Source organism: Canis lupus, chromosome 27 (assembly GCF_011100685.1).
Source record: "Canis lupus familiaris isolate Mischka breed German Shepherd chromosome 27, alternate assembly UU_Cfam_GSD_1.0, whole genome shotgun sequence".
Lineage (NCBI taxonomy): Eukaryota > Metazoa > Chordata > Mammalia > Carnivora > Canidae > Canis > Canis lupus.
Genome location: NC_049248.1, coordinates 30,240,176 through 30,268,061, shown reverse-complemented (window position 1 = coordinate 30,268,061; position 27,886 = coordinate 30,240,176). Strand labels below are relative to the sequence as shown.

Here is a 27,886-nt window from a genome sequence, read left to right as displayed (position 1 = left end):
ATCCTTCCACCATACTGACATGAATAAAGAACACAAATGCAATGGTGTTGCTACTAGAATTGTATCAAAGTTTCTGCTGTAGTACAGGTAAATCATGGATATATCCCACCAGCAAATCAGTCCTTATGTTATGAGCTTAGATTTTGCATACAGGCAGATATGTCATTTAAGCGGTTCACTGAACTGTAGCCCTCTTTAGAAACTATTTGAACTTCTAGTTTGCCACAGCCTCACCTCTCTCTAGTACATTACTCGTGGATGCTGTAATCACTGATAATTCCTGCATTTAGGCACTTAAGTTTGGTATTCTTTTTGCATCAGGGACACAATACTGGCCTGTGAATCAGGGCACCAAGTGTCCAGGCTACTGCTGTGACCTGAAAAATCATTTCAGCTTTCTGGAACTTAATTGCTTAATTAAGATGATCTTTAAAGAGGCTTCTAAATCCAAGAGTAAGCCAATTTTTTTAAAACTATATTAGCTAGAAATATGTAAAAAAATTTACAAGCCTGGAATGAGTAATGTTTACAATCTGTTGAACAGTTTTTGAATATTCCATATTTGTGTCCTTTAATGAAATATTTGCTAGTCCAAGTTACTCTTTCAGACTAGAAACATCTGAAAAGCAAAAACTATACAACTTCCTCTTGCTTAGCTCATAAATATTAGCCCATAGATATTCCCTAATATCTAGAGCAACAAAGAACGTCTTCTTCCTCTGTAAGTGAAAACAATAAGCTTACGGTTTTCCTATAATAAAGTCTTCAGAATGATTGGACTTTTCAAATCATAATAGGAAGATCAACAGAAACTATACCAGAAAAAGTGAAATATTTCCTCATAGAGTTAGGGGAAGCAAACATTAGCAGCTAAAGCTTAAAAATTATTTAACTGGTGGTGTGGGTGATCTGACTCATTCATTTCACGGGTGCTATTAAGTAGAGTTTTTAAAAACAGTAGTGGAACAGTTGGTGCTTCCTCCTACTTATGAGCTAGGCTCATGCTTTACCTTCATCTCCGGGTGCTGGTCCAGCTGCTCTGGTTCCAGAGGGCTTTCTCCATCTTCCTGCTCTTGCACCTTGGCTTCCATGTCTGCCCTTCCTTCTTCCGGGGGGAGCACCTGGCTGACCCTGGGAGTCCTGCAGCTACTGTCAGAAGCATTTCCATCATAGTCATTTGCTGTGGGGGTTGCAGGGCGTGTGGTTGCTTCCTCCTCTCCTTCTCCGTTCACTAAATTCACAGCAAGCAAGGGTTCAGAAGTTTGAACAGGAGTCTCTGGGCTAACAGTGACCACTTTATCCTCCTCACATTCCATCTGGTTTTGTGCTGCCATAACACCATTAGCCACATCAGTCTGTACACCCTGAGTTGGATCTGTGTCATTTTCCTGCTTCTGTGGTGGTTGCTGGGAGACAAGCTTTCGCTGAGGGGTGGTTGTCAGTCCATGCCTTCCTGGGGTTCTGGGAACATTCAGGTTCACACCAGAATCTTTCTTCAAATCACTGTAAGTTGATAATGTGCTAAAAGATATAATACAAAAGAAGCATGAAAACACTGGCAAAGTTCTAGAAGACAGACCAGCTTATTCCAACTGAAAGGAAAAGTGAAGACTTTTTCCTTTGATGGTTTTAGAAACATTGATTAGCATAGCTGAGTATAGTTCTCATTCTTCTGGATGCCACACACAAATAAATATTTAAGTAAAAAGATAAGACTGAGCATTTGCTATAGGGTCTGGAACATTTCCTCGTGTTGTTTATCAACATGGCTCGCCAGTAAGGACTGAGATGTGAGAAATATTTATAGTTAAAGCCATCTTTTTTTTTTTTAAAGCCATCTTTTCCCAAGATTTTCACTTTCATATATTTTTAAAGATTATCTATCTATCTATCTATCTATCTATCTATCTATCTATCTATCTATCTATTTATTTATTTGAGAGGGAGAGAGAGCATGAGCAGGGGGAGAGGGATAAGCAGGCACCCTGCTTGGGGCTGGATCCCAAGACCCCAAGATTATGACCCTGAGCCGAAGGCTTAACTTATTGAACCAGGTGCCCCGCTTTTGTACAGATTAAAACAAGTACAGTCAGACCCCAATTGATGAATAGGTTAGAAATCAAAGGTTACTTCTGTTTAGAAAGCAGAACACATTCTCAGAACTTTACCTCTGCTGCCATAACCTAACTGACTTCTCTGTTTCCAGTCTCGATCCTCTCAAATCCAGTCTCCCTGAGTCAACCACAGAGGTTGAACTGTGGCACCCTGTACACTTAGAAGGTAAATCTGGGATCCTGACCCCCCCCACCGAGGATTCTGTACACATGAGCCCTCCACTGGCCCTGGCCTTGTTCAATTCCCTTTGTACTCACTCACTGAGCTCTTGCCACTCCTGCCTTCCTGCTGTTCCCACACTCCCAACAAGCCAAAGTGCACATCTAAGGGTCTCTGCAGCTGTTGTGCTCTCTGCTCAGGATGACCTGCCCCAAGACATCAGTGTGGCTGACTCCTTCCCATCATTCAGGATTCTGTTCAGATGTCACCTCAAAGAGGTTTTCTTGGATTATTATATTTTAAGTGCACTCTACCATAAACTACATATTTCATTTTAATTTTCCATAAAGCCCTTATTATTTGATATTGTATATAACCCTAATAGTAAATAGAACCTAACTGCCAATATACAAATATTTGCATAAAATTTTAATCTAGGATTCCAGGGAGGAAAAACATAAATCTCTGGGCTGCAGTCTTGGAGAGATTCCTATGACCTAATAAGGAGATAAAATGAACACAGACTTCTACTCTGTGAGGGTGCAGATCATGCCTACCTCATTCTCTGTTTTCTTCCCACCTTGTAGCACAGTGCTGGGCATATGGAAAGTGCTCAGTGCTCAACAATGAGTAACGGGGATTGTAACGGTGATCATGGCAGTCACTCAATAACAGTAGCTAGCATTTATTAAGTGCTGGAAAGTACATGGTATTCTTCACATGATTTGTTTCAACCTCGTAATAATTCTAATACAGGACCCCAAAATAGAGAAATTGAACCTTAGAAACTTGCATAAGGCAGTGATGTCACATTGCTAAGAAATGATACAGCTAGAGTCTGAACCATGAAGTCTGACTCTAAATCCCTGGTCTTCACCCCACATTTTAGTATACCAGAACATGAAGGAGAGAATAAGGAGCAGGTAAATAGCCTGCACACAAAACATGGGAAGAAAGTCTAAGTCTGGCCTCTTCCCCATTGTGGATAGAAGTTACAGGCTAAAAAACATGAGAAGAAAATCCAGGTCTGTCCTCTTCTCCAGTGCAGATAGAAGTTATGGGCTAGAGGACACAGCAGCATGGTCCATGAACAATGCTCAGATATGTGTTATCTTCTCCTTTCATTCTTTCTACTCTTCCCAGATACTGATGATCTGGACTGGAGAATGCAACAGAGAATAACCATAGACGGCAAGAAAGTAATAAAAGCCATGGTAAGCTCAGCATCACAGGAAGGGAAGGAAAAATTTGGCAAGGGAAAATACCATATATATAAAAGTTGGTGGCCGTCAATGTAAATAAGTGTCACATACTCCACCGTTCATATTTGCCTTCTAGGGAAGTATATCCTTGGCCTAGATGATTTCTCAAATGGTCCTTGGAGATTTGAGTGGTATGGCCTTCCTTTTCCTGCCTACGTCAGTGTCCAGAAACCCAGCAGAAAGATCTTCAGCAGGTCCTCTGAACCAACTTTAGGCTTGCTTAGGATTTTTGGAATGGACTGTTTTGGATGAAGGGCAAGAATTTGCTGTATAAGTGATATCCAGGAGATATTCACATGGAGGTGGGATAGAGATATGGTGGCGATAGGTCAGTAAAAGCAGTGGTTGAACCAATATATATATTCCTGCTGTTTTGTGGATGCCACCATGGGAGAAAAACAGTTGGCCTTGAAGCATCCTTAGGAAAAACCAGTGTTCAGTTTTGTACAAAATGTTATTTCTTTCTAAAATCCTGCAATCTTTCATAGGTTAAAAAGACTAGCTTCTTTTTTTTTTTTTCTTTTTTTAAGATTTTATTTATTTATTTATGCGCGCGCGCGAGAGAGAGAAAGGCAGAGACACAGGCAGAAGGAGAAGCAGGCTCCATGCAAGGAGCTTGACATGGGACTCGATCCTGGGTCTCCAGGATCACAACCTGGGCCGAAGGCAGCGCTAAACCACTGAGCCACCTGGGCTGCCCCAAGACTAGTTTCTCTTACACTTGAAAGACAGAAAGAAAGAAACCATAGTAATACAGACATGCATAGATAATAAATAAAATTCATGTGCTCCAAATACATACTCCAAATCACTCATATAAATATTAGTTATTTGCATTACTGCAAAAAGTAAAATATTGATATATAGGTAAAGTCTTCCAGTGTGGTAATCTACAGCCCCACTCTTCATGTCCATTTACACGTGGTCTCCGTTTCTTCGTGGTAACTTGGCCTGCTGGATCTCTATTCCACCAAATGCTAGTGTAAAGCTGTAACAACTGGGGTAAAATCTGAAGGCTACACCTACTGTAGGCACATGGACATCACTCAACAGGAAATACAACTTCCCATTCAAGTCCTATAGACTCAATGCAACATTAACTCACTCGTACACTTTTAGGGCTGGTTCCTACTGGTAATAAAACTAAGAACATATAATCATTTTTCATATTGGCAGGAGACTCTCTCACAGTAACACCCATTTACCAGATTTGCCCCAGATTTGCCAAAACGCTCACATTACATTCTACCTGCAACTTGGAATAAGTGTGTTCAAAATGTTCTAAGTTACAACACATCTCTCCTTAGGAAAAAAACCTTCAAACTTTGCATCAAAAAATGTGTTTGAATCTGTGAAGTCTGAAAGAGTTAAAGGAAAGTGGTACTAGCTAGAAAAACTATGTATGTTTTGTGTATAGACAAGAATGCAAATAGTCGGTTACCAAAATGGTGAGAAATCAGAAGGCTCAACCTTTCAATACTGACCCCTTAAGGGCTTCCCACAACTCCTCCCAAATCTGGTTTGCACTATAGAGAGGGGTCAGGGCTCCAGCCCTTCCTGATATTATGTAGTCATCGAATATGGCCCTGAGAATCTGCAAACACCAAGGGTCACTCTCTGTGCTACTCAACTTGCCCTGAGAAACAAAAAATTTTAAAGTAGAATTAAATCATTCCAGTAAAGATTCCTGTGATTTTAGATAGCAAAGGTATTAAAATTCCTACTTCAGAGGAAGAGATGTTGAAGTTTAAATATTTATGACTCAAGTTCTCACAATTGATTGGGAATGGAAATGAAGACAGGCTTCTGAACGACTTTTTCTTCTCAAGAACTTGTTACTAAATATAGTCTCATTTTAAGTGAAGGACATTGCAGTTTTGTACTTGGTCACAATTTTCAGAAGATTTTTGAAGTATTTCCAAGCTATGATCCACTATTTAAATAACAATAAATCTTGCAAATAAATAATGAAATCACTTAGTGGGAAACCATTCCCATTTACATTGGAATGAATGGAAATATTTGGCTTCAAGGATGAAAGGGAGGTTATATACATTGTTTAATTAAATACAGACTTTTGGTGACAGATAATATCCTTCTGATAAATTTTTTTTATTCTATTTATGTCAGTGATTGGAATTTTAAGAAAAAGCAATTGAGGTCATATAGGAGAAGAGCAACTTATGTGAGTTTATTTTTATCTTTAAGTGAGAAATACACATCTTACCTACCTTTTTTGAAACCTTAGGGCTAAAGAATATAAAATTGTATCTAATAAATACAAAACTGAAATTCAGCATGAATTTTGCTATTGGCAGTATCTCCTCACAACACCTAGTATGATACAATGGAGTAGGGAGAGGAGGATGGGAGCTGAATGGATACTGAAGATTCACGATAAATAAAAGTGGGTCAGAAAGAAGGCCACAGAGATAGCACAGGCCTGCAGAAATTATAGCCACAAACATATAAAGTGAGAAAAGGAGAAACAAGCTCTGCCTTCCCAACCCAGACATCTAGCTGCCAAGAACATGACCCCAAGGAATAACACTAAGTGACATAGGCAGATACAAAGGAAATGAGAGTGTGTATCTATTGATCTATACAGCACACAATGTGATGAAAAAGCTGGCAACAGAGAGTGCTACACATAGGTAATATATAGTAAATGACAATTCATATTAGGGCAAGATTAAATATTTTTAAAATTTAGTCTTTCTAAAAGCCTCCCAAACCTAGTAGGATAAAATACTTGATTTAGAAAATCTATTACTTAAAAAAATAAAAATAAAAAAGAAAGAAAAGAAAAAACGAAAATCTATTACTCTATCATCTTTAAAAAAAAAAAAACACCCCCCCGCCCCCCCCACTTTCTTCTCCCCTCTTCCTTCTCGCATTGTAAATGAGCTCTTACCTGCCTCCTTCAAAGCGACTGATGAGATCTGATACCTTACTGGGTTTTTCTTTTGAAACACAAGAAGCAGAGGCAGGTTTAACTTCCTTCTCCATCCTTGGTTCTGCACTAGATAAAGCTTTATGCCTGGGGGTTTGGTGTATTTTGGAAGAAGGTGAATTCCGCAGATATAATGGCTTTGGAGGCACTGTAGAAAAAGAATTCAAAGAATTCAGTATTTCAGTGATAGGTATTCCATAACAAATGAAACTCTGGTGACCTGGGTGCAAAAGTCTTTAGCGTTATCAAATTTTTGTAAAGGGGTCTGTCAAGTTTGTACTGAATCTTAACCAAGGCATCTCTACCTGTCTTGGACATTTGCTGTGCCCTACTGAAATCCCATCTCCAAGATTCAAGTGGTTCGTTTTTCTAATTATAGGAGTAATAACTAATATAACAGAATCAAGAGCTAGTAAATTATATATAAAAGTCAACAAAACAATATCAAACAACAGTAATTACTACACTATCTTCCCATTTAACAAAAGCACTAGATCTCATTCGATCTTAGGTGAAAATTTTCACTTTACAGTTCTTTGAGGTAGGTAGCATTATTCACCTCTTATGTCTAGGAAGATTCAGAGTGGTCAAGTGATTGCCCTGGAGGAATAAGGCAGATCTGATTTTATGACTCATACCCAGACTCTACTTCCTCTACCAGCATTGCTCCCTATCATAAAACCAGCAAAAGGGGATTATAGGAGTTTTATTATTATTGTCTGCTATATTAATAGTTGGCTTGCATTAATATACCACAAATTATTTGTTAGTAGTAAGTCCTTCAAGTCCTTCACTTAGTTAATGGATCATTTCCTGAAATATTAAATAAAATCTACAGAATTTCTCTAACAGAGGAGAAATCCTATAGATGAGAAATATGCCATAAGTGCTTGCTTCATCAGTACAGTAATTACTTGAATTTTGAAAACCAATATAATTTTCCTCTAAGATTAACATTCTGAGTAAAGGATTATGTAACGTGTATGCATTTTTCTATAACTGGTTCTAACAAATCAAATAAAATGATCTCCTTTCTTTTTTTAAATCCTTGCCCTGACTTCCAGAGGAAGGGTCGGGAATCATATCTCCTTCTAATTACATGCCCCAATTTCCCCCAGCTGGTTGCTCTGGCTTTCAGTCATCTCATTTCTTCTATAAACTCAGCTGACAGTTGCCTGATGCTCACTGGCCTAGATGTCATCATTTCAATGTGAGTTATCAATTCTTACAAAGAAGGGAAAAAAAGTATCACAATAAACTAGAGGTATAACAATTGATTCACCTCATTCCCTTTCAACACAAGAAAATCCCAATTAGAAAATGTCATGCTTCTTTTTATGGAAATGGTGTTATTTTCCAAGAAATGCTCAGGGGGAATGGTTAAATATAGTATCCATTGAGAAAGAAGGGACTTATATAAGTGTGATATTTGTTAATTTTAAGGAAAACTTTCCTGTGTAGAATATATACCAAAATAGCAAACTAGGACAATACCTCATCAAAAAAAGCCAGTTTACATATTAGAGATAATGTCAACATTCCTAATTAAAATATTCAAAACAGGAAGTTAATATGTTCTTTATAATACTGTAAAAACTGTTATAATTTATCCATCTAGAGTTTACTCAGTGAACATTATTTATTATATATCAGATACCTTTAGATGCTTAGAAGACTCAAATAAGATATGTATCAGCCAGTTTCTCAGAGATAACTCCACTGACTTTTCCCATCTCAATTATGTCTATCTCAAACTGTTTCATAGCATTGTGTACTTTTTCTCCAAAGTGCTTACAATAAATTAGTATGATTAAGTAGTCATAAATAGTATTAAATAAACCAGAAATAAAATATTTATATGTAAATCTTTTCTCTTCTACGATGCTGGAATTCTGTGAGAGTAACAAACAAGTTTATTTTGATCACAAATATATTCATAGTAACCATGCACACAGTGCTTGGCATGTGGAATACATGAAGGAACAAATTAATGTTATCAAGGAGTTTGTAGTCTCGTGAGGAGACCCTTTTTAAAAAAATTATTTATTTATTTATTTATTTATTCGAGAGAGAGAGAGAGAGAGAGAGAGGCAGAGACCTAGGCAGAGGGAGAAACAGGCTCCATGCAGGGAGCCCGATGTGGGACTCGATCCTGGGACCCTGGGATCACGCCCTGAGCCAAAGGCAGATGCCCAAACGCTGAGCCACCCAGGTGTCCCCTCATGAGGAGACACTTTAACGAGGGTTATAAAAGTGGGCATTGGGTACCATTATTTTAGAAGCAAAAAGGGGGGAACTCATCAAGGGAGACAACACAAATGGAAAATAAATAATGCACATTTTAAATAAAAGAGCACAAATGTTACACGTATATGACAAAAATCTCAAGATGATACATGAATGGCTAAAGTGTCAGAAACACTGCCTTAGGGGAATATAATTTGTATTTTGGTGAAAAAAAGAGAATTGATAAGTAAAATAAAACCTCTTGTCTTCCCTTCCTTCACCCTGTCTCTCATCATTTCTGATCTTTCTATTACCCTATGGAGGTCAACATTTCCAAATGCTCTCTGGACATCTCCTAGGTGTTCTATCAGCACCTCCAGTTGAAAATGTCTGAAACTCAACTTACTATTTCTTCCCCCTGCAGCCCAAAGGTTGTAAATAGGAAAAACTGTTCAACCTTACTAATAATCAGGGAAATGAAAATTAAATCTAAAATAGGATTCTACTTCAGCCCCATCAGTTTAACCAAAAATTTTAAATCTGACAATACCAAGTGTCAGTGAGGATATCGAGCAATATGAAATCTCATACATTTAGAAAATAAGTATAAATTAACAGAACATTAGGAACTGGACATTTTCAAAATATATAAGCTACAGAAAATTTTCCATATTTATACAAGGTCTCTTTAAATTTTAATTTTTCATTAACTCAGTATTTATGAAATACTTATTAAGTTCTATGTACTTGATCTTATCTGAACAAAATAAAAGAAACAAAAAAACCTATTAAGTAAACCATATATGAAAAGGTGGTGAAAGCTAAGAAAAGAGGGGAGGGCTAATAAAAAACAAGATAATTTGGATCTGGAGTATAGGGAATGGAGGGGAAGGGCAGATTGCAGTATTATATTAAAGTATTCAAAGTGGGCTTCTTTGAAAAGTTCAGATTTGAAGAAGACTTGAAGAAGTTGAGAGGAGTTATTTTGGGAAGAGTATTCCATCTAGTAGAGACCAAGCTAGAGACAATGGAAGACGATGAGACTGACACCAAAGCAGCAAGCAGGCAAGAGTAGGTACTGAGGTCAGAGAGAGGGCCTGATAACTTAGGACCTGGTGCTGCACTGTAAGCAGAGTGACTTTGAGTGAAATGAGAAGTCATTGCAGAGTTCTGTGCAAAAGAGTAACATGACAGGCACTTCTATCCAACTATGTCTCTCTGGCTGCTTTGTTGAGAATGTTGGGAAACAGGGCAGAAATAGGGAGAAGAGTCAGGAGAGTACTGCAAAAATTCAGGCAAGAGATAATGGTACTTTGAAGGAGGTAGTGAGAAACGGCTAGATTCCAGGTCTGTTTTAAAAGTAGATTTCTGATAGAATAAATGTGAGGTATGTGAGAAAGAGAGAGGAGTCAAGGATGACTCTGGAGACCTTTGGCCTGAACCACTGGAAGGATAGAATTGTCATCAATGGACACAACAGGTAAAGCAATTTTGGGGGAGGAGATCAGTAGAACAGTTATGGACATGCTAAATTTGAGATATCTAGTTGACTGTAAGTAAAATGGGTTCTATTACAGCCAATTTTACAGACCATAAGTAGAACAAAGCAATTTATCAAAAAATTTCCAACCATCCAAAATAATTACTGAGCATGAAAAAAACAAATTGTCAGCTTAAATTTGGAGATGACCAGTGGATTTTGATTGCTCTCATTTTACTTACTATGAAAAACAATGGCTGGCTATTTTATTTTATTATATTAATTTATTTTACTTTACTTTATTTCATGTTTAAGTAAACTCTGTGTCCAACATTGGGTTCGAACTCACAACCCTGAGTTCAAGAGTTGCATGCTCTACTGACTGAGGCAGCAAGGTATCCTACATAGCTGGTTATTTTTAATACATTATAAATGTATAACATATTATACTTTAAGAATGTAACATTACACATGGGATGCTTTACTTTAGAAGCAAATGAAATAGGTTTGAGTACCTCACATATATTTAAATTATTCAAACAATAGTGTGGCTTTCAAAGTTCATGAAACTTTTTTAAACATTAAAGTTTAATGATTGATAAGTGATAATAAACACGCTCTATCAAAAATAATCAACTATGGAGAATGCTATGGATCAAAGCTCCTGAGAGAAAAAGAACTATTAGCTTTAATTGCTAAGGAAGTTATTTTGAGTTATGTCTTGCATGGCAGGAAATAGGCCAATATTAAAAGTGGTGAACAAGAAGAAAGACTTATGTTGGAAGTTGCTCAGTAATTTATTTGTTTGACGGGTAGGATTGGTATGAAGTGAATAAACCATTGTTTTCCAAGGCTTTAGGGTATTTTCTGAGGCTGAAGCAAAACAAGCCCTAACTATTGAAGGAATCCATTTAAAAAGCTACAGGCTCTTACTTGGATTCAAATGGAAGCTTATCTAATCTACAATTTAGCTCTCTCATTGTTTTAAAAACTATAATTGTTCAAAAATACTTGTTGGTGTTTTTTAATTGATAAAATGGACATATGACATTATATATTAATTACAGGTATAGAATAGGATTTGGTATCTGGATGTATTGTGAAATGATCACCAAAGTCTAATTAAAATCCATCTTACAATTTTTTTCATGTGATGAGAACTTTTAGGATCTCTTCTCAGCAATTTTCAAATACACAATACAGTATTATTAACTATAGTCACCAAGCTGTACACTATATCCCTATAACTTATTAATAAACACAAAAATATAAAGCTGATGTTATTCCACATATTACTACATAATCACCACCAATAAATATTTAATATTGGCCCTCCTCCTAGATATCACTAAAACAAGTTATAGCTATGATATTATTAGCACTCCACATGAGGGGGAAAAAAAGAAAAGATTTAATTATGAGCTCTATTGAGGATCCAGATCAGAATTTCTCAAACTACTGACATTTCAGGTCAGATAATTATTTGTTTAGGAAGGGTTGGTCTGTGCATTGTAGGATGCTGAACAACATCCCTAGCTTTTACCCACTAGGTGCCATTAGAAACTGTCACCAGTGGTGTCAAGCAAAAATGTCTTTAAAAAAAAAAAAAAAAATGTCTTTAGACAATATCAAGTGCAAGGCATGGGGTGGGGATGGGTGAGGGTGCTGCAAAATTATCTCCAGTTGAGAACACTTACCTAAAATAAGAATCTTCAATTCAATTAAAATTACATAATGGATCTTGAAGCCTCAGTAGGCTCACCATTCATAATTTGTAAGGGATTTGCAATGAAGTGAAAATAAAGGTATCAGTGTGATAATCCCTTGATCTGTGTAGGAAGTAACCATTAATAACCCTTCCTTTGTCTCAGTCCCCCAAATATTCTTTTTTTTAATAATAAATTTATTTTTTATTGGTGTTCAATTTGCCAACATACAGAATAACACCCAGTGCTCATCCCGTCAAGTGCCCCCCTCAGTGCCCACCACCCAGTCACCGCCCCCCCCCCCCCAAATATTCTTAAGGGTTTGGAGAAATTAAAAGTAAGCTTCTCTCCACTAGAGGGTGGGGAACTTTTATTTGATCAATAAGTAAGCAGTGCCCAATTTATTTGGCAGCTGATCTGACAATACCAAGATGTAGCCTCATTTCCTGAATGTTTTTCTCTATATGGCACACATTCTTCCAAATTTCAAACAAATAACGGCAGAAACAAAGTGGAGGAAATGTGATGATGGAGCAGGGAGTCAGTCAACAAGTACTACTGAAGGCCTGCTATGCTGTGGGGATTGGCAGTACAAAGGCAGAAAAAAACTAAGGTGGATGAGTGAAATATATGGTAGGTCAGATTGTAACGGATGAGAAAAAATAAAGTAGGTATGAGGAAATATGAAATGTCAAAGGTCACAGGGGGTTTAAAATTTTAGCTGGGAAATCAGAGAAGGGCCCAAACAATGAGTGGAGCACTTTAAAAGTACAATGTTCTCTAAGTCATTTATTTAATACCTGGAAATAGCCCCTATAGTTATGTAAAATTATATATTTTAATCCATATTCAGAACAGGAAGTAAATGTGTATGTAAATACCAATATATTGACGTTAATACAACTACAAACAGCAAAAGCAAAATCAAGTGTTATCTCCCTAAAGAATATGATTATTTTGGCACATAGCAGCTCAGGAAGGACATTAGTGTAATTTATCTTGATGAACTATGAAAAACAATGAAGTAATGCATCTTCCCCAAAAGAGGCTATCTAAATAACAAAATTCCTGTTTGTGATCTGGGCAATTACATAAAACTGAATTATATTAATTTTTTTATATTTTTACCTCATTTGATCTCTGTCAGCTCAGGTCTAATGAGCAAGATGGAATTTTGTATTTTACAAGTAAAACAGCTTCAATCATGATAAAAAAATTCTATGTTCATATTCATATCAATTATATAGGGAGGAATTATGGTCAAAAGAAAAGATTATAAACTCATGAATGGGCCATTCATTTGAATTACCAATGATTTGACCTCACTTGATAGCCATACCCCATACCGCTACAAATATAGCTACTAGTGAGAACAAAAAGAAAAATGTCCTACATCTGGAAGATTCTATTTTAAGCTCCTTTCTATTTAAGTGCCTTTAAGACTCTTTCAGAGAATCCTAAAAAATGTAAGAACTTTATTTATTTATTTTGTAAGAACTTTAAAGAGTAACACTTGTTCTTTCATGATGTGCTCTCTGTAACAACTTTTCTTTCAAAGAATAAGACTTAAGTAAATACAACAAAAATCAAACAAATTTTCCCCCCAAATGCCCAATATTGTTTCTTGGCTGAATGTTCAGCATTTAGTATAAATAAAAATCTACTAGGAAGGAACTACACATTAAATCACAGTAGGGTTTATTAGCTTTGTGTTCATGTTTCCAAAGGCCTTACTATCATCAAAATTGTAGTTTTGTGCTCCTCAAAACTAATACCCAGTTCACTAGAGATTTATTGCTAAAAGGAAATGGTCCCCAATCAAAACATTCAAAGATTTCCACCATTGGGATCCCTGGGTGGTACAGCGGTTTGGCGCCTGCCTTTGGCCCAGGGTGCGATCCTGGAGACCCGGGATCGAATCCCACGTTGGGCTCCCGGTGCATGGAGCCTGCTTCTCCCTCTGCCTGTGCTCGCTCTCTCTCTCTCTCTCTCTCATAAAAAAAAAAAAAAAAAAAAAAGATTTCCACCATTATAACTGTTTTCCCCTTGTTGGCTGCTCAATTCTTGAATGGAGGAGTTAAAATTTAAAAGTTCAATGTTGTACTTTCATTTATTTTAATTTCTGTGGATGACTTTACTAAGAAGCCTTTTCAAGCCCCAGTTCCTGAATAGGATAAAATCATGTTCTTACTAAGAATGTTAAGCACGGTTTTACAATTATCTGTTTCACAGATCCTCTGACACCTAGCAAGTCATACTGACTTTCTGATAGTAGTCATTCATTTGTCAAACATTTATTATACAAACAGTAAGTCAGGCCATGCACCAGGTCAGGCATAATGCATGAAGCGATCACAGTCCCCTTTAGGGGACATGTAAATTTCAGCAATGAGAAAAGAACCATATTAGAAAAATGTATAAGGTGTTTTAGGAGAACAAATACCCAACTCTGCATGAGACTGATTTTTTTCCCATAAATAAATAGATAGATAAACGCACTCATCCAATATCTCTCATTTAGAGCTTAAAACTCTTTCTTAGTCATTATTCTTTTGGACAGTCTTCATCAATAATAAACCAACCAGCCTGATTAAAACAACAAACATACCTTGTGGCTTTGGACTTGCAGCTGAGTGTTTCGCTGGCGTTTTTCCATTTATTCCCTGAGCCTCTTCATTAGATACATTCTGATCAACCAGTGGGGTCCTGCTGTTTTTCACATAAGGTGGAACTATAGTGATCTTTGGACAGATACTGCTGCCTGGAAGAGTTCAAAAAAGAAAGGGCAGGTAAATACAGAGGTGGAGCACAGCTACGTCACAGGAGCTAAATTTCTTCTTACCCCATAAAACAAAAAACAATCACAGTTACAAGGCTAAGCATAGAAATACATTTCCCGTGTGTGCTGGCCTTGACAGAATTTCTTGGGAAAGATCTCATTCCATGTGCTTGAGAAACCTTGTATCACATACTGACAGAAATCAGCCCCCAGGCACGCAGGCGCACACCCGCCCTCTCCCTCACTCCCTCCTTTCCTAGCAGGGCCAAAGAAAGGGCAGAGTGCAGCTGCTACAGGGGAGGAGAGGACAGAAGGGCCCCAGCATTCATCTGTTGCAAGCGTTCCTTTCCAGCAGCCAGTCAGTCATCAGCCATTGAGTGACTCAAAAGAACAAAGCAGGAAAGCACCGACATGACAGCTGACCTAAAGACTCTAGAAGAATGGCTCAGTGAGAAACGAACAAATACACACATACCCCTCTCACTCACTACTAAGACTTCAGATCTACATATATGAGCTAATACCCACATTTAAAAAAAAAAGGATTATAAAAGGTTATACTATCCTATCTATAGCTCAAAAGTCTAAAATGTTAAGATACTGAAATACATAAGGTATATATGTAGGAAAATAGATCTTTTTTTTCTGTACTATTCCTAATTTAAGAAGTTAATTGTTGGATTTCAGAGACTTTTTAAGAAATCATAGGCCAATGTTTTCTCTTTATACTACTCATATTAAATTTCCCTTTCTTCTAGTTGGCACAGTGATAGTAACAATAGACTGGACCCTGCTTTGGAGAAAATAAAATTTCTAGCAGGAATATTATGATCACTAAATAAAAGTATTCCATTTAAGAAACTATCATTGTTTAAAAAACAGAGTTTCATTTTCATAGAATCCAAATCTATAAAGAGAATTATGAAAAAAAGCCTTAATTATTCAAAACAAGAAAAGCTAATAAAACCCAATCAACATTTTACTAAGTAAAAAAATTCCCTTTTATTTCAACTGATGATTAAACAGTATTGATTAAAAACTGCACATGCTACTGCTTTATCTTCTGTGTCCTTGAAATTTATCTTGGTAAAACAAATTTTAGAAGATATTAACAGTTGTGAGTATTGTCGACAAGCTTGAAAGACCTATGCCCCAACAAATTAAATGGGTTTTCATCAGACACCCTTCTGCTAAAACGGGCTGCCATGGATTAAGCACTGTTTAGCCAAAAAGAACAAAGGCTTATAATACAAGATTTATAGGTTATTTATAGATCATTAGATATTTTCTACAACAATTGCAAACAGAAGAAATAAAAGCTCAAATCTTTAAATGTGTGATCCTATCTACCTTTTTAGAAAAACTATGTGAAGCAAGCAAAGTAGATCTCTAAAATATGTAGCATGACATCCAACCACTCAAACTTTTGGGAGCATTAGGATGTTTGTTCCACAGTGAATCCAGGATGGCTTCATGGTCCTAAAGGGCACCAGCTGGGTCTGGAAGTAAGGTGTTGGGACAGAAACAGGGAAAAGCCAGAGCTTAGCTCTAAATCAGAGGCAGAAACTAGAACATGATTGTAAAATGAAGCACTGAAAGCATAAATATGATTTATAGCAATAAAACTATAAAAATGAAACAGCTAATGGTTAAATGAGAAAAGAGATTATACTGAAACTTTGAAAAATAGATCACCATTACATATTAAAAGATGAAATTACTTTAACAATTAGCCTATTTAAAAACAAAATATGTCTTGAACAAATAACTGGAAGTTAAAAACTAGGCACTTTATCTCTGGATAGCAAACTTTGTTTGAGGGTATGATGGGTTTTATGCAAGTGTCATATTTATTAGAGAATATGTTCCATGACTGTGCCAAAATGCCCATAGCAAGAGATCAACTACATATCCATTTTCTTATAAATCCATTAAAGTCATGCTTACGATTTTCTTTTTTTTGTCAGTGGCAATAAACTTGCAGCCAGAAACTTGATTTTAGATCATTGTTTAATACTAGTCTGCAAACTTTAGGCACTACCACAAAGTATGAAGATACAGTGAAGGACATAAAAAACACATTTTCAAAGGGTTAAAGGGGGGAGGAGGGGAAAGCAATGACAAATAGGCAAAAGAGACCATTTGTGGCTGCAAACCCAAAAATATTTACTATCTGGCCCTTTACAGGAAAAGTTTGCTGACCACCACTCTAGGTCAAACACACCATGGTAAAAAACACACAAAAAAACCCACAAACACATCATGGTAAAGAAATGCGCTATTAAAAAAAAAAAAGGATCATTTCATTAAATACTTCATCTTCTAACATCTTGGAATAGCAATACAAAGTAAAACTTTTTTTTTTTTGAGTGTTTATGACTGACTCAGCCTACTCACATTTGGAGACAGTTCTTATTTGGGTGCCAATTGCATAACAGGGAACTGAAACCAAAATTAGAACCAGATGGTCCACCCATTCAAGAAATTTAATATTAACTTTTAGATTCCAACTTACCAAGAAGAGTGATTAAACAGTTAATGTTAGGCACAGATATAAGTACAGTCACATTATGTTGGTGTGGGAAGGGTCCTATTTAAATAATGTCTCTTACTGAGGTCTGAAAATCTTATTAGCCGCTGGTCCTACCCATTGTGCATTCCTCTGTATTTGGGTTATTCATTTACACTTGCTGAGTTGCATCTCCTGTAAGGAATGTCTAGACATATGCTAAATGCAAAAGGCCTCAGATATTCTCAATCAATTCAGCCTCATCTCTTATTGCAACTGGAGAGGTTTCCACTATGACTTCATTTTCACTTATCTGTCTTCTTTTGTATCACTTGTGAGTGGCAGATAATCCTTCTTACTGGTTACAGTGACTTTGTCTCCTATTTGCAAAACTTTGTGTTGGGCTATTATTATATTTTGCCAAATCATTCTCAAATAGCTCTTTCACACTCTTTGGCCATCCATTCCAAAGCAAAGTCCACTTACTCTTTGATTCTTCAGGCCTGCTCTCTTGCCATAGCATCTATTCCTCCAGATCACATCTTTTTGGCCTTGCTATGGCCATGTCTATACTGTCTCAACCATTCATAACATCTCTTCCAAATGTACCTGGTCTCTAGTACGTAAAAGCTCAATGGACTCCCCAACTTTGAGACAAGGGGATCTCTTGGATTTAAGAGGACAAACATAATTTTGTAGGGAAGACAAACTTTTTAGGAGTACATTGTCCAGAGTAAAGAGATACCATAAAAAACAACAACAAAAAAAACCTTACTTTTTTTAAAAAATATTTTTTATTTGAGAGAGAGAGGAGAGAGAGAGAGAGAATACATGCAAGTGAGCACGCATGTAGGGAGGGGCAGAGGGAGAGAATCTTCAAGCAGATTCCCTGCTGAGTGTGGAGCTTGATGCAGGGCTCAATCTCATAACCCATGAGATCATGACCTAAGCGGAAACCAAGAGTTGGATGCTCAACCAACTGAGCCACCTAGTTGCACTCCCACCTCAACAACTTACTTTGAAATATTTTTAGATTTAGAGAGAGCTGCACCTAGGTTTCTAAAATTAGCAGCTTATATAATAACCATGGCATATTTATCAAAACTAAGAACTTAATATTGATACACAGATTTAGTTTAGATTTCAATTTTTCCACTAACATTCATTTTCTGTTACAGAATCCAATCTAAAATATCACATTGCATTTAGTTCTCATTGTCTCCTTACTTCACCCCAACCTGAGAGTTATAATCTTTGCTATTTTGTTTATTTATTTGACAGAGATAGCAAGAGAGCACAAGCAGAGGGAGGGGCAGAGGGAGAAGGAGAAGCAAGCTCCCCACTGAGCAGGCAGCCCAATGCAGAACTCGATCCCAGGACCCTGGGATCATGACCTGAGCTGAAGGCAGATGCTCAACCAAATGAGCCGCCTAGGCACCCTTCAGTCTTTGCTTGTTTTGTATGATGTTGGTACTTTTTGAAGAGTCACAGTCAGGTATTTTGTAGACTCAAAATTGAGTTTCTCTCATGTTGTCTCATGATTAAATAGGGTTTATGGGTTTGAGGGCTGGACATCACAGAGACAATATGCCCATCTCACTATATTACTGCATGTTATCAATGTGATTATGACAATGTGATATTAATTGTGGTTCCTGAATAACATGATATGCCAGGTTTCTTCACTGAAAATATTAAAAGCCATTTTTCAACAATGTTTTCTTATCATCCCTTCAAAAACTCCCTATTTGTCCCATAAACTCAAATAAGGGCAGTGTCTTCCATGTGTTACCTAAAGTGCCTAGATTAAGAGATCAACTGTTTTTTTTTTTTTCTTAAATAAACCCAGCAAGTTATAAAATTCATGGTTTAAAAATCTTTTGCAAAGGGGACCAAATCCACAGCCAGGAAATTTATTTTAGAAAACTATTTCCCAAACTTCTAGAGTTCCATAATAAATTTTCCAGAAAAATTACAAGCAAACCATAAAAGATCATAGAAAAGAAGATATGATTAAGAGTTTTAGAAGTTTTCTTGGACCTAGGAATTCTATTGCTAGGAATGTACAGAAAGACTCTTGTGTGTAAAAGTATATATACATGAAGAATTGATGCAACATTATGGAACATGTGAACCGTTGTTAAAAGAGAAAAAACAAAAATAAAATTGGGAAGATCTCCAAGACCTTATTAAATAAAAGACAAAAAACTATAGAAAAATGTGTGCAGTAGGATCCCATTTAAAAAAGGAAGATGCATACAAATGTGCATAAAGGCATCAGAAAGGGATGTGAGTAACAGGGCAAACTTAACTGGAGGAATCAGGAATAGGAGAAGAGGATGAATGGGAATTTTCATGTTTTGCTGTCTATTTGGGTATATCATCTAAATCTTTAATAATGAAAATGTGCTTAAAAATTGCTTATGTAAAAGAAAATCTGTAAAAGTCGTATGTGTATTAAAGATTTTTAAAAAACATATCCTTTATGTTTGCATGCCTGTGTTGACAGCAGCATTATTCAAAATAGTTAAAACATGGAAGCATTATTCATTATTCAAAATAGTTAAAACATGGAAGCAACCCAACTATCCATTAACAGATGAAGAGATAAACAAAACCTGGAATATACATACAATAGAATATCATTCAGCCTCAAAAGTGAAGAAAATCCTGATACATCCTACAACATGGATGACCATGAGGCCATTTGCTAAGTGAAATAAACCAGTTAAAAAAACATAAATACTTTGATTCCACTTATACCAGCTACACAGAGTAGTCAAAATCAGAAAGTAGCACGGTAGTTGCTAGGGGCCAAGGAGATAAGAGAATGGAAAATTATTGTTTAATGAGTACAGCATTTCAGTTTTACAAGATGAAGGGTTCTATGGATAGATGGTGGTCATGGTATCACAACAATGTCAGTGTAATTAATGCCAATGAACTATACACTTATAATGGTTAAGATGATAAATTTTGTATATTTAAAAAAAAAAGAAATTTAATAATTTTAATTTAATTTAAAGAGGCACCTATGAACCCTCTCACACTGTTGGTGGGAATGCATGCTGGTGCAGTCACTCTGGAAAAGAGCTGGAGGTACCTCAAGAAGTTGGAAATAGAGCTACCCTACAACCCAGAAATTACACTATGAGGTATTTACCCAAAAACACAAATGTAGTGATCTAAAGGGGGCACTGCATCCCAATGTTTATAGTAGCAATGTCCACAATAACCAAAGTATGAAAAGAGTCCAGATGCCTATTGATAGATGAATGGATAAAGAAGATGTGGAATATATCTCCAATAGAATATTACTCAGCCATCAAAAATAATTAAATCATGCCATTTGCAATGACATGGATAGAACTAGAGGCTATTATGCTAAGAGAAATAAGTCAGTCAGAGAAAGGCAATTATCATATGGTTTCACTAATATGTGGAATTTAAGAAACAAAGCAGAGGATCATAGGGGAAGGGAGGGAAAAATAAAGCAAGACAAAATCAGAGAAGGAGGCAAACAATAAGAGACTCTTGATCATAGTTAACAAATTGAGGGTTGCTGGAGGAGAAGCAGTAGGGAGATGGGGTAACTGCATGATGGACGTTAAGGAAGGCACAGGATATAATGGGCATTGGGTGTTTTATAAGACTGATGAATCACTGAACTCTATCTCTGAAACTAATAATATACTATATGTTAATTGAGTTCAAATTTTAAAAAATTTGGAAAAAAACATTTCCTAACATAAAGTGGATTTGACAATCCAACTTTTAGATGTAAATATATTTGCAATAGTTTTCTCAAAATTGGTAGTCTATAAAAACTGGTTAAAGGATATGATTAAATAAAGTAAAATGTTGAAAAAATACTGAGTAAAACTATATCTCTTGAAATGAATTTTGTAATAAAAATATTCCTAGAAAAAAATAATAGGCACCTAGGTGGGTCAGTTTGTTGAGTGTTAGACTTTTTTTTTTTTTTTTTTTTAAGATTTAATTTATTTATTCATAAGAGACAGAGAAAGGCAGAGGCAGAAGCAGGCTCCATGCAGGAAGCCCAATGCGGGACTCGATCCCAGGACTCCAGGATCACACTGTGAGCCAAAGGCAGACACTCAACCACTGAGCCCTCCAGGCATCCCAAATTTTGGACTCATAATCTCAGCTCAGGTTGTGTTCTCAGGGTTGTAAATTCAAGCCCTCAATTGGGCTACTGGAAGGAGGAAGGAAGGGAGGGGGGAGAGAAGAAGGGAGGTTGAGAAGGGAGGGAGGGGAAGAGGAGGGGCGGGGAGGAAGGAGGGAAAAAAATAAAAAGCATATCACTTGCTTAAAGAAGAAAAGGTCAAGAAATATTAATATATTCAAGTTGCCTACTTAGCAGCTCTTCTAGTTTGTCTAGCTGTCTCACACTCAACATACCCAAATCTGACACCTCACCCCAACCACTGTCTATATAGTCTCTCCATCTCAGCTAATGACTTCACCTATGCTTAGGCCAAAGAGCCTGGAAGCAACCTCAAGTTCTTTTTTTTCCTCTCACACTCCACAGCTTATCCACCAAGAATAAGCTTTCTTGCCAGCTTCACCACAACCACTCCACTGCAGTTATTCTGGCCTAAATGACCATAAACTTTAACTGAATTAGAGAAAGACCCTCCAGCCTTGTCTCCCGGTTCCTACTCTTATTCCCAGTACAGACCATATTTTCAAACAGGATCAGAGAAGTTGTAGTGTGTTTATTCATTCTTTGAGTTCATTGGGCATCTTCATGGCCATTACTTTGGACTTACCTCTGTTTTACTAAGTGTTTTGTGGGGAAGGGGTGTGTCTTGTTCTTTCATCTGGAACATATTCCTCTACCTTCCTATTTTGCCTGACTCTCTTCTCGTTTCTATGTATTAGGTGAAATAGCTCTCTCTATCAATCTTGGATGAGTGGCCTTGTATAAATGATGAATCTTATTACTAAGCTTGCCCTTTGTTATCTCTTGAACCTTTGTGATTGTCTAAGCAATGTGACTTATTGCCGATTGCTTATTGAGGGAGTGGCTAGCCCCTTGAGTCTTCCAGAAGGTAGGATCTCAGTCAGCCCCTAGCTTTAGGATAACTGGAAGCTTAACTCTTAGGCAGGAGCTTTTAAGATATACAAATATATACAGTGTTGTAGGACCACAATTGTAAACCCTGCTGGCCTCCAGAATAGGCAATATGGAAGTATTCCCTTGGTGACAGTCAGAAAGACTGGGTCTCCAGAAAAGTGTATAAGCTCAAAACAGCTTCAAAAGAGAGTTAGAAATGTAAGTAGCAAACAGAAGTCATACAGCTGAAGAAAATAATGACTAAACTGAAAAATATAATAGAGAGGTTCAACAGCAAAGTAGATGAAACAAAAGAAAGTATCAGGGGATCCCTGAGTGGCGCAGCGGTTTGGCGCCTGCCTTTGGCCCAGGGCGCGATCCTGGAGACCCGGGATCGAATCCCACGTCGGGCTCCCAGTGCATGGAGCCTGCTTCTCCCTCTGCCTGTGTCTCTGCCTCTCTCTCTCTCTCTCTCTCTCTCTCTCTCTCTGTGACTATCATAAATAAAAAAATAAATAAATAAATAAAAATTAAAAAAAAATTAAGAAAGTATCAGTGTTCTGGAAGACAGAGCAGTGAAACTCACCCCTACAAAGTAGCAAAAAGAAAAGAACTTTAAAAAGTGAAGATAGTTAGTTTCTTATCATAAAGTTCTAGAGGAGAAAGGCTTAGAAAACTCATCTGAAGAAATTATGATTGAAAAGCTCCCTAACCTAGGGAAGAAAACAGATATCTAGATCTAGAAAGCACAAAAAATTCCCCCCAAAAAAGGAGCCCAAAGAGACTCACACCAAAACACATTATAATTAAAATGTCAAAAGTTAAAGAATCTTAAAAGCAGTAAGAGAAAAAAATAACTTGTTATATATAAGGGAACATCTACAAGATTATTAGCAGATTTCTCAGCAGTTACTTTACAGGCCATAAGGGAGAGGCCTGGAATCCTTAAAGTGCTGAAGGGAAAAAACTTCCAAACAGGAAAACTATATCCTGATATCCAGCAAGGTTATCACTCGAGTTTGAAGGAGAAATAAAGAGCTTTTCAGAGAAACAAAAGCTAACAGAGTTCAACACCACTAACTTGGCCCTATGAAAAATGTTAAAGAGATTCCTTTAGGCTGAAAAGAGTACACTAATTAGTAAGAAAACAACAAAGTAAAACCTCACGGGTACAGGTAAATGTACGGTAATGGATTAATCACTTAACAATACTAGTATAAAAATTTTAAAAGCAAAAGTAGTAAAAATAACAGTAACTATAAGGGAGGGGTTCCTGGGTGGCAAGGTTGGTTGAGCATCTGACCCTTGGTTTTGGGGCAGGTCCTGATCTCAGGACTGTGAGATTCAGCCCCCATGCCCAGCTTGACGCTTGTGGAGTCCGCTTGAGAGTCTTTCTCTCGCTCTCTGCCCCTCCCACTTGTGCTCTCTCTTTCTAAAATAAATAAATAAGTCTTAAAAAAATAGTTAAGGGATACACAAAATAAAGAGATGTAAAATGGGACATTAAAAATATAACCATGGGGCAGCCCTGGTGGCGCAGTGGTTAAGTGATACTTGCAGCCCAGGTTGTGATCCTGGAGACCCGGGATCGAGTCCCGCATCGGGCTCCTTGCATGGAGCCTACTTCTCCCTCTGCCTGTCTCTCTCTCTCTCTCTCTTTCTCTGTGTCTCTCATGAATAAATAAATAAAATCTTTAAAAAATATATATAACCATGGAGGGTAGGGAGTAAAAATGTGAAGTTTTAGAATGCATTGACAAACCTAACTTCCTTTTGATTTAAAAGACTATTATATATATATATATATATATATATAACATACATACATATATAGATATAACATACATACATCATACATATAGACATATATGTAGACTGCTACATGTGAGCCTCATGGTAACCACAAAGCCAAAACCTATAGTAGATACACAAAAGATAATGAAGAAGGAATCTAAACCTAATACTATAGCAAGTTATAAAACCAAAAGGGAAGAAAGCAAGAGAAGAAAGAAACAGAGAAGAACTACAACACAGCCAGAAAACAATGAACAAAATGACTATAAGGGCGTACCTATCAATAGTTATGTTCAATGTACATGGACTAAGTTCCATGGCTGACTGGATTAAAAATACAAGACTCATCTATATGCTGCCTATAAGACATTCACTTCAGATACAAGGTTACACAGACTAAAAGTGAAAGAATGGAAAAAGACATTCCATGTAAGTGTAAACCAGAAGAAAGCTGGGTAACTATACTTAGAGCAGACAAAACAGATTTTAAAATAAAGACTATAAAAAAGACAAAGATGGGTATTACATAACAGTAAAGGGGTCAATCCAGTAAGAGGATGTAATACCTGTAAATACCCCTGCACTCAACACAAGAGCACCTAAATATATAAAGCAGATATTAGCAGACATACAGGGAGAGATTGACAGCAAAACAATAACAGTAGAGGACTTTAATACCCCACTTAGATCAACGAATAAATCATCTAGACAGAAAATCAATAAGGAAACATCGGCCTTATACAGTACATTACACCAGATGGACTTAACAGATATATACAGAATATTCCATCCAAAAACAGAATACACATTCTTTTCAAATGCACATAGAACATTCCTCAGGATAGATCACATGTGAAGCCACAAAATAAGTCTCAATAAATTTAAGAACACTGAAGTCAGATCAAACATCTTTTCCAACTATAATAGCATGAAACAAAATGAATTAGAAGAGGAAAACTGGAAAAATCACAAATATGTGGAGATTAAGCAACAGGATAATAAACAACCAATGAGTCAACAAAGAAATCAAAGGAGAAATTTAAAAAAATACCACGAGACAAATGTAAATGGAAATATAACATACCAAAGTCAATGGGATACAGCATAAACAGTTTTAAGACAGGTTATAGTGATACAGGCCTACCTCAAGAAACAAGAAATATCTCAAATAAACAATCTAACTTTGTACCTAAAGGAACTAGAAAATGAAGAATAAATTTCCATGGTAGAAGGAAGAGAGTAATAAAGGTCAGAGTGAAAACAAATGAAACAGGAGCTAAAATAAAAATCAATTAAACTAAAGGCTGTATCAAAAAAAAAAAAAAGACAAACCTTTAGCTAGACGAAGAAAGAGAAGGCTCATATAAATAAAACCATAAATAAAAGAGAAATTATAACTGATATCAAAGAAGTACAAAAGATCCTGAGACTACTATGAATAATTATATACCCAAAATAGTACAATCTAGAAAAAATGGATAATTCCAAAAATATACAATCTTCTAAGACTGAATGATGAAGAAATAGAAATTCTGAATAAGCCAATCACTAGTAGGGAGACTGAATCAGTAATTAAATAAACTCTCAACAAAAGTTCAGGACAAGACAGTGTCAGTGTGAATTCTATCAAACATTCACAAATAAGACTTAATTCCTGTTCTCACACGTTTCAAAAAAAACCAAAGAGAAAATATTCCCAAACCCTTTGTAAGGCCAGCATTACCCTGACACCAAAATCAGACAATGACAACACACACATACAATACCACCAGCCAATATCCCTGATGAACATAGATGCAAAAATCCCCAACAAAAATATTAGCAAACTGAATTCAACAATAGGTTAAAATGAACATACACCATGATCAAGTGAGATTTATCCAGGGATGCAAGGATGGTTCAACATTTGCAAACCAATCAATATGATACAGCATGTTAACAAAATGAATGTTAAAGTCACTTGATAATCTTAAGAGATGACGAAAAAGCATTTAACAAAATTCAACATCTATTTATGATAAACACTGTCAACAAAGTGGGTATAGATAGAATGTGTCTCAATATAATAAATACTGCATATGACAAACCCACAGCTTATATCATACTCAATGGAGAAAAACTAAAAGCTTTTCTTGAAGGTCAGGTACATGATACAAATGTCTACTCTTGCCAGCAATTAGGCAGGAAAAAGTAATGAGACATCAAAATTGGAAAGGAAGAAGTAAAACTATCACTGTGTGGAAACATGATTTTATATATACAAAGCCCTGAAGACTTCCAAAAAACTGTTTATTCTAACAAGTTAATACACAAAAATCTGTTATATTTTTATATTGTAACACTAAACTATTAGAGAGATTGAAACGACAATCCTATTTACAATTGCATGAAAAAGAATAAAATAGGGGTGCCTGGGTGGCTCAGTTGGTTAAGTGTCTGCCTTCGGCTCTGGTTCCTCTCCCTCTGCTTGTGCTGTCTCTGTCAAATAGATAATTAAAATCTTTTGAAAAAGAAAGAGAAAAAAATAGTCATAAGCTTAATCAAGGAGGTGAAAGATTTGTTTACTGAACACTATAACACACTGATGAAAGAAACTGAAAAAGACAAAGAAATGGAAAGTTACTGTGTTCATGGATTAATAAAATTAATAAAGTGAGCACACACCCCAAATAATCTACAGATTCAATGCAATTCCTATCAAAATTTCCAATGGTATTTCTCACAGAATTAGAACAATCAATCCTAGAGATCCTGAAGAGTCAAAGCCATCTTGAAAAAGAGGAACAAAGCTATAGGAATCATAACAGCATGGTATTGGCATAAAAACAAGACACAGATCAACAGAACAGAATTAAACAGAGCCCAGAAATTCATATATATACTGTTATTAATTTATGACAAAGGAACCAAAAATATACAATGAGGAAAGGACGGACTCTTCAATAAATGGTGCCGGGAAACTGGACTACTATTGCTACATGCAATAAAATGAAACTGGACTACTTTCTTATAACATACACTAAAATTAACTCAGAATGGATTAAAGACCTGAAACCATAAAATTCCTAAAGGAAAATAAAGGTGGTAAGCTCCTTGACATTGGTCTTAGCAATGTTTTTGTTTTTTTTGGTTGTTTTTGGGGCGGGAGGGAAGTGGGGCGCATCTGACACCAAAGGCAATGGCAATGAAAGTAAAAAACAAACAAAAAAAAAAACATTCTGGTGGTTGCCAGAGGGAAAAGGAATAGAGTGGTGAACTAAAAGGGTGAAGAGATTCAAAAGGTACAAACTTCTAGCTCTAAAATGAGTCATGGGATCGTAATGTACAGCACGGAGACTACAGGCAATGATGTACTGCAAACTTAAAAGATAAGAAAGTAAAATCTTAAAGGTTCTTACCACAGGGGGGAAAAAAAAATCAAAATTTTGGTGAGGTATGGTAGGTAACCAGACTTACTGTGGTGATCATTTTGCAATGTATACAAATACTGGGTCTTTGTGTTGTACACCTGAAACTAATATATTGCGCATCAATTATACTTCAATAAAATGAAATCAATATATTTATTTCTTATCTGTGTCTCCTGGTTAGTGTAAGCTCTGAGAAGGCAGTGACCTTTATTCAGATGTATTCCAGGAACATGACCTGTCACACAGTAGATGCTCAAGAAATAGTTTTGAACAGATGAACTTTAGAGATGTTAGGCAAGTTTCTCTTCATTTGCCTACCTTCTTAGTTTCTATTTCATGAGAGATGTTTTCTAAATTTCAACATTAAGTAGAGATGTAGCTATTTGAGAGCCCAATTTTATATAAAATTTCAA

The 27,886-nt window shown here is 36.4% G+C and overlaps 1 protein-coding gene across 7 annotated transcripts in view; it reads right to left on the bottom strand.

The window, feature by feature from the left end:
- Window positions 1–27,886, bottom strand: part of FGD4 (FYVE, RhoGEF and PH domain containing 4) — a 214,618-nt gene that overhangs the window by 55,630 nt on the left and 131,102 nt on the right. For all 7 annotated transcript variants that reach the window (XM_038577224.1, XM_038577223.1, XM_038577230.1 and 4 more), the window contains 3 exons: window positions 14,510–14,662; window positions 6,451–6,637; window positions 1,011–1,521 (listed from right to left, as the gene is read on the bottom strand). In XM_038577224.1, the coding sequence (XP_038433152.1) occupies window positions 1,011–1,521; window positions 6,451–6,637; window positions 14,510–14,662 (851 nt within the window). The remainder of the gene's footprint in view (window positions 1–1,010; window positions 1,522–6,450; window positions 6,638–14,509; window positions 14,663–27,886) is intronic.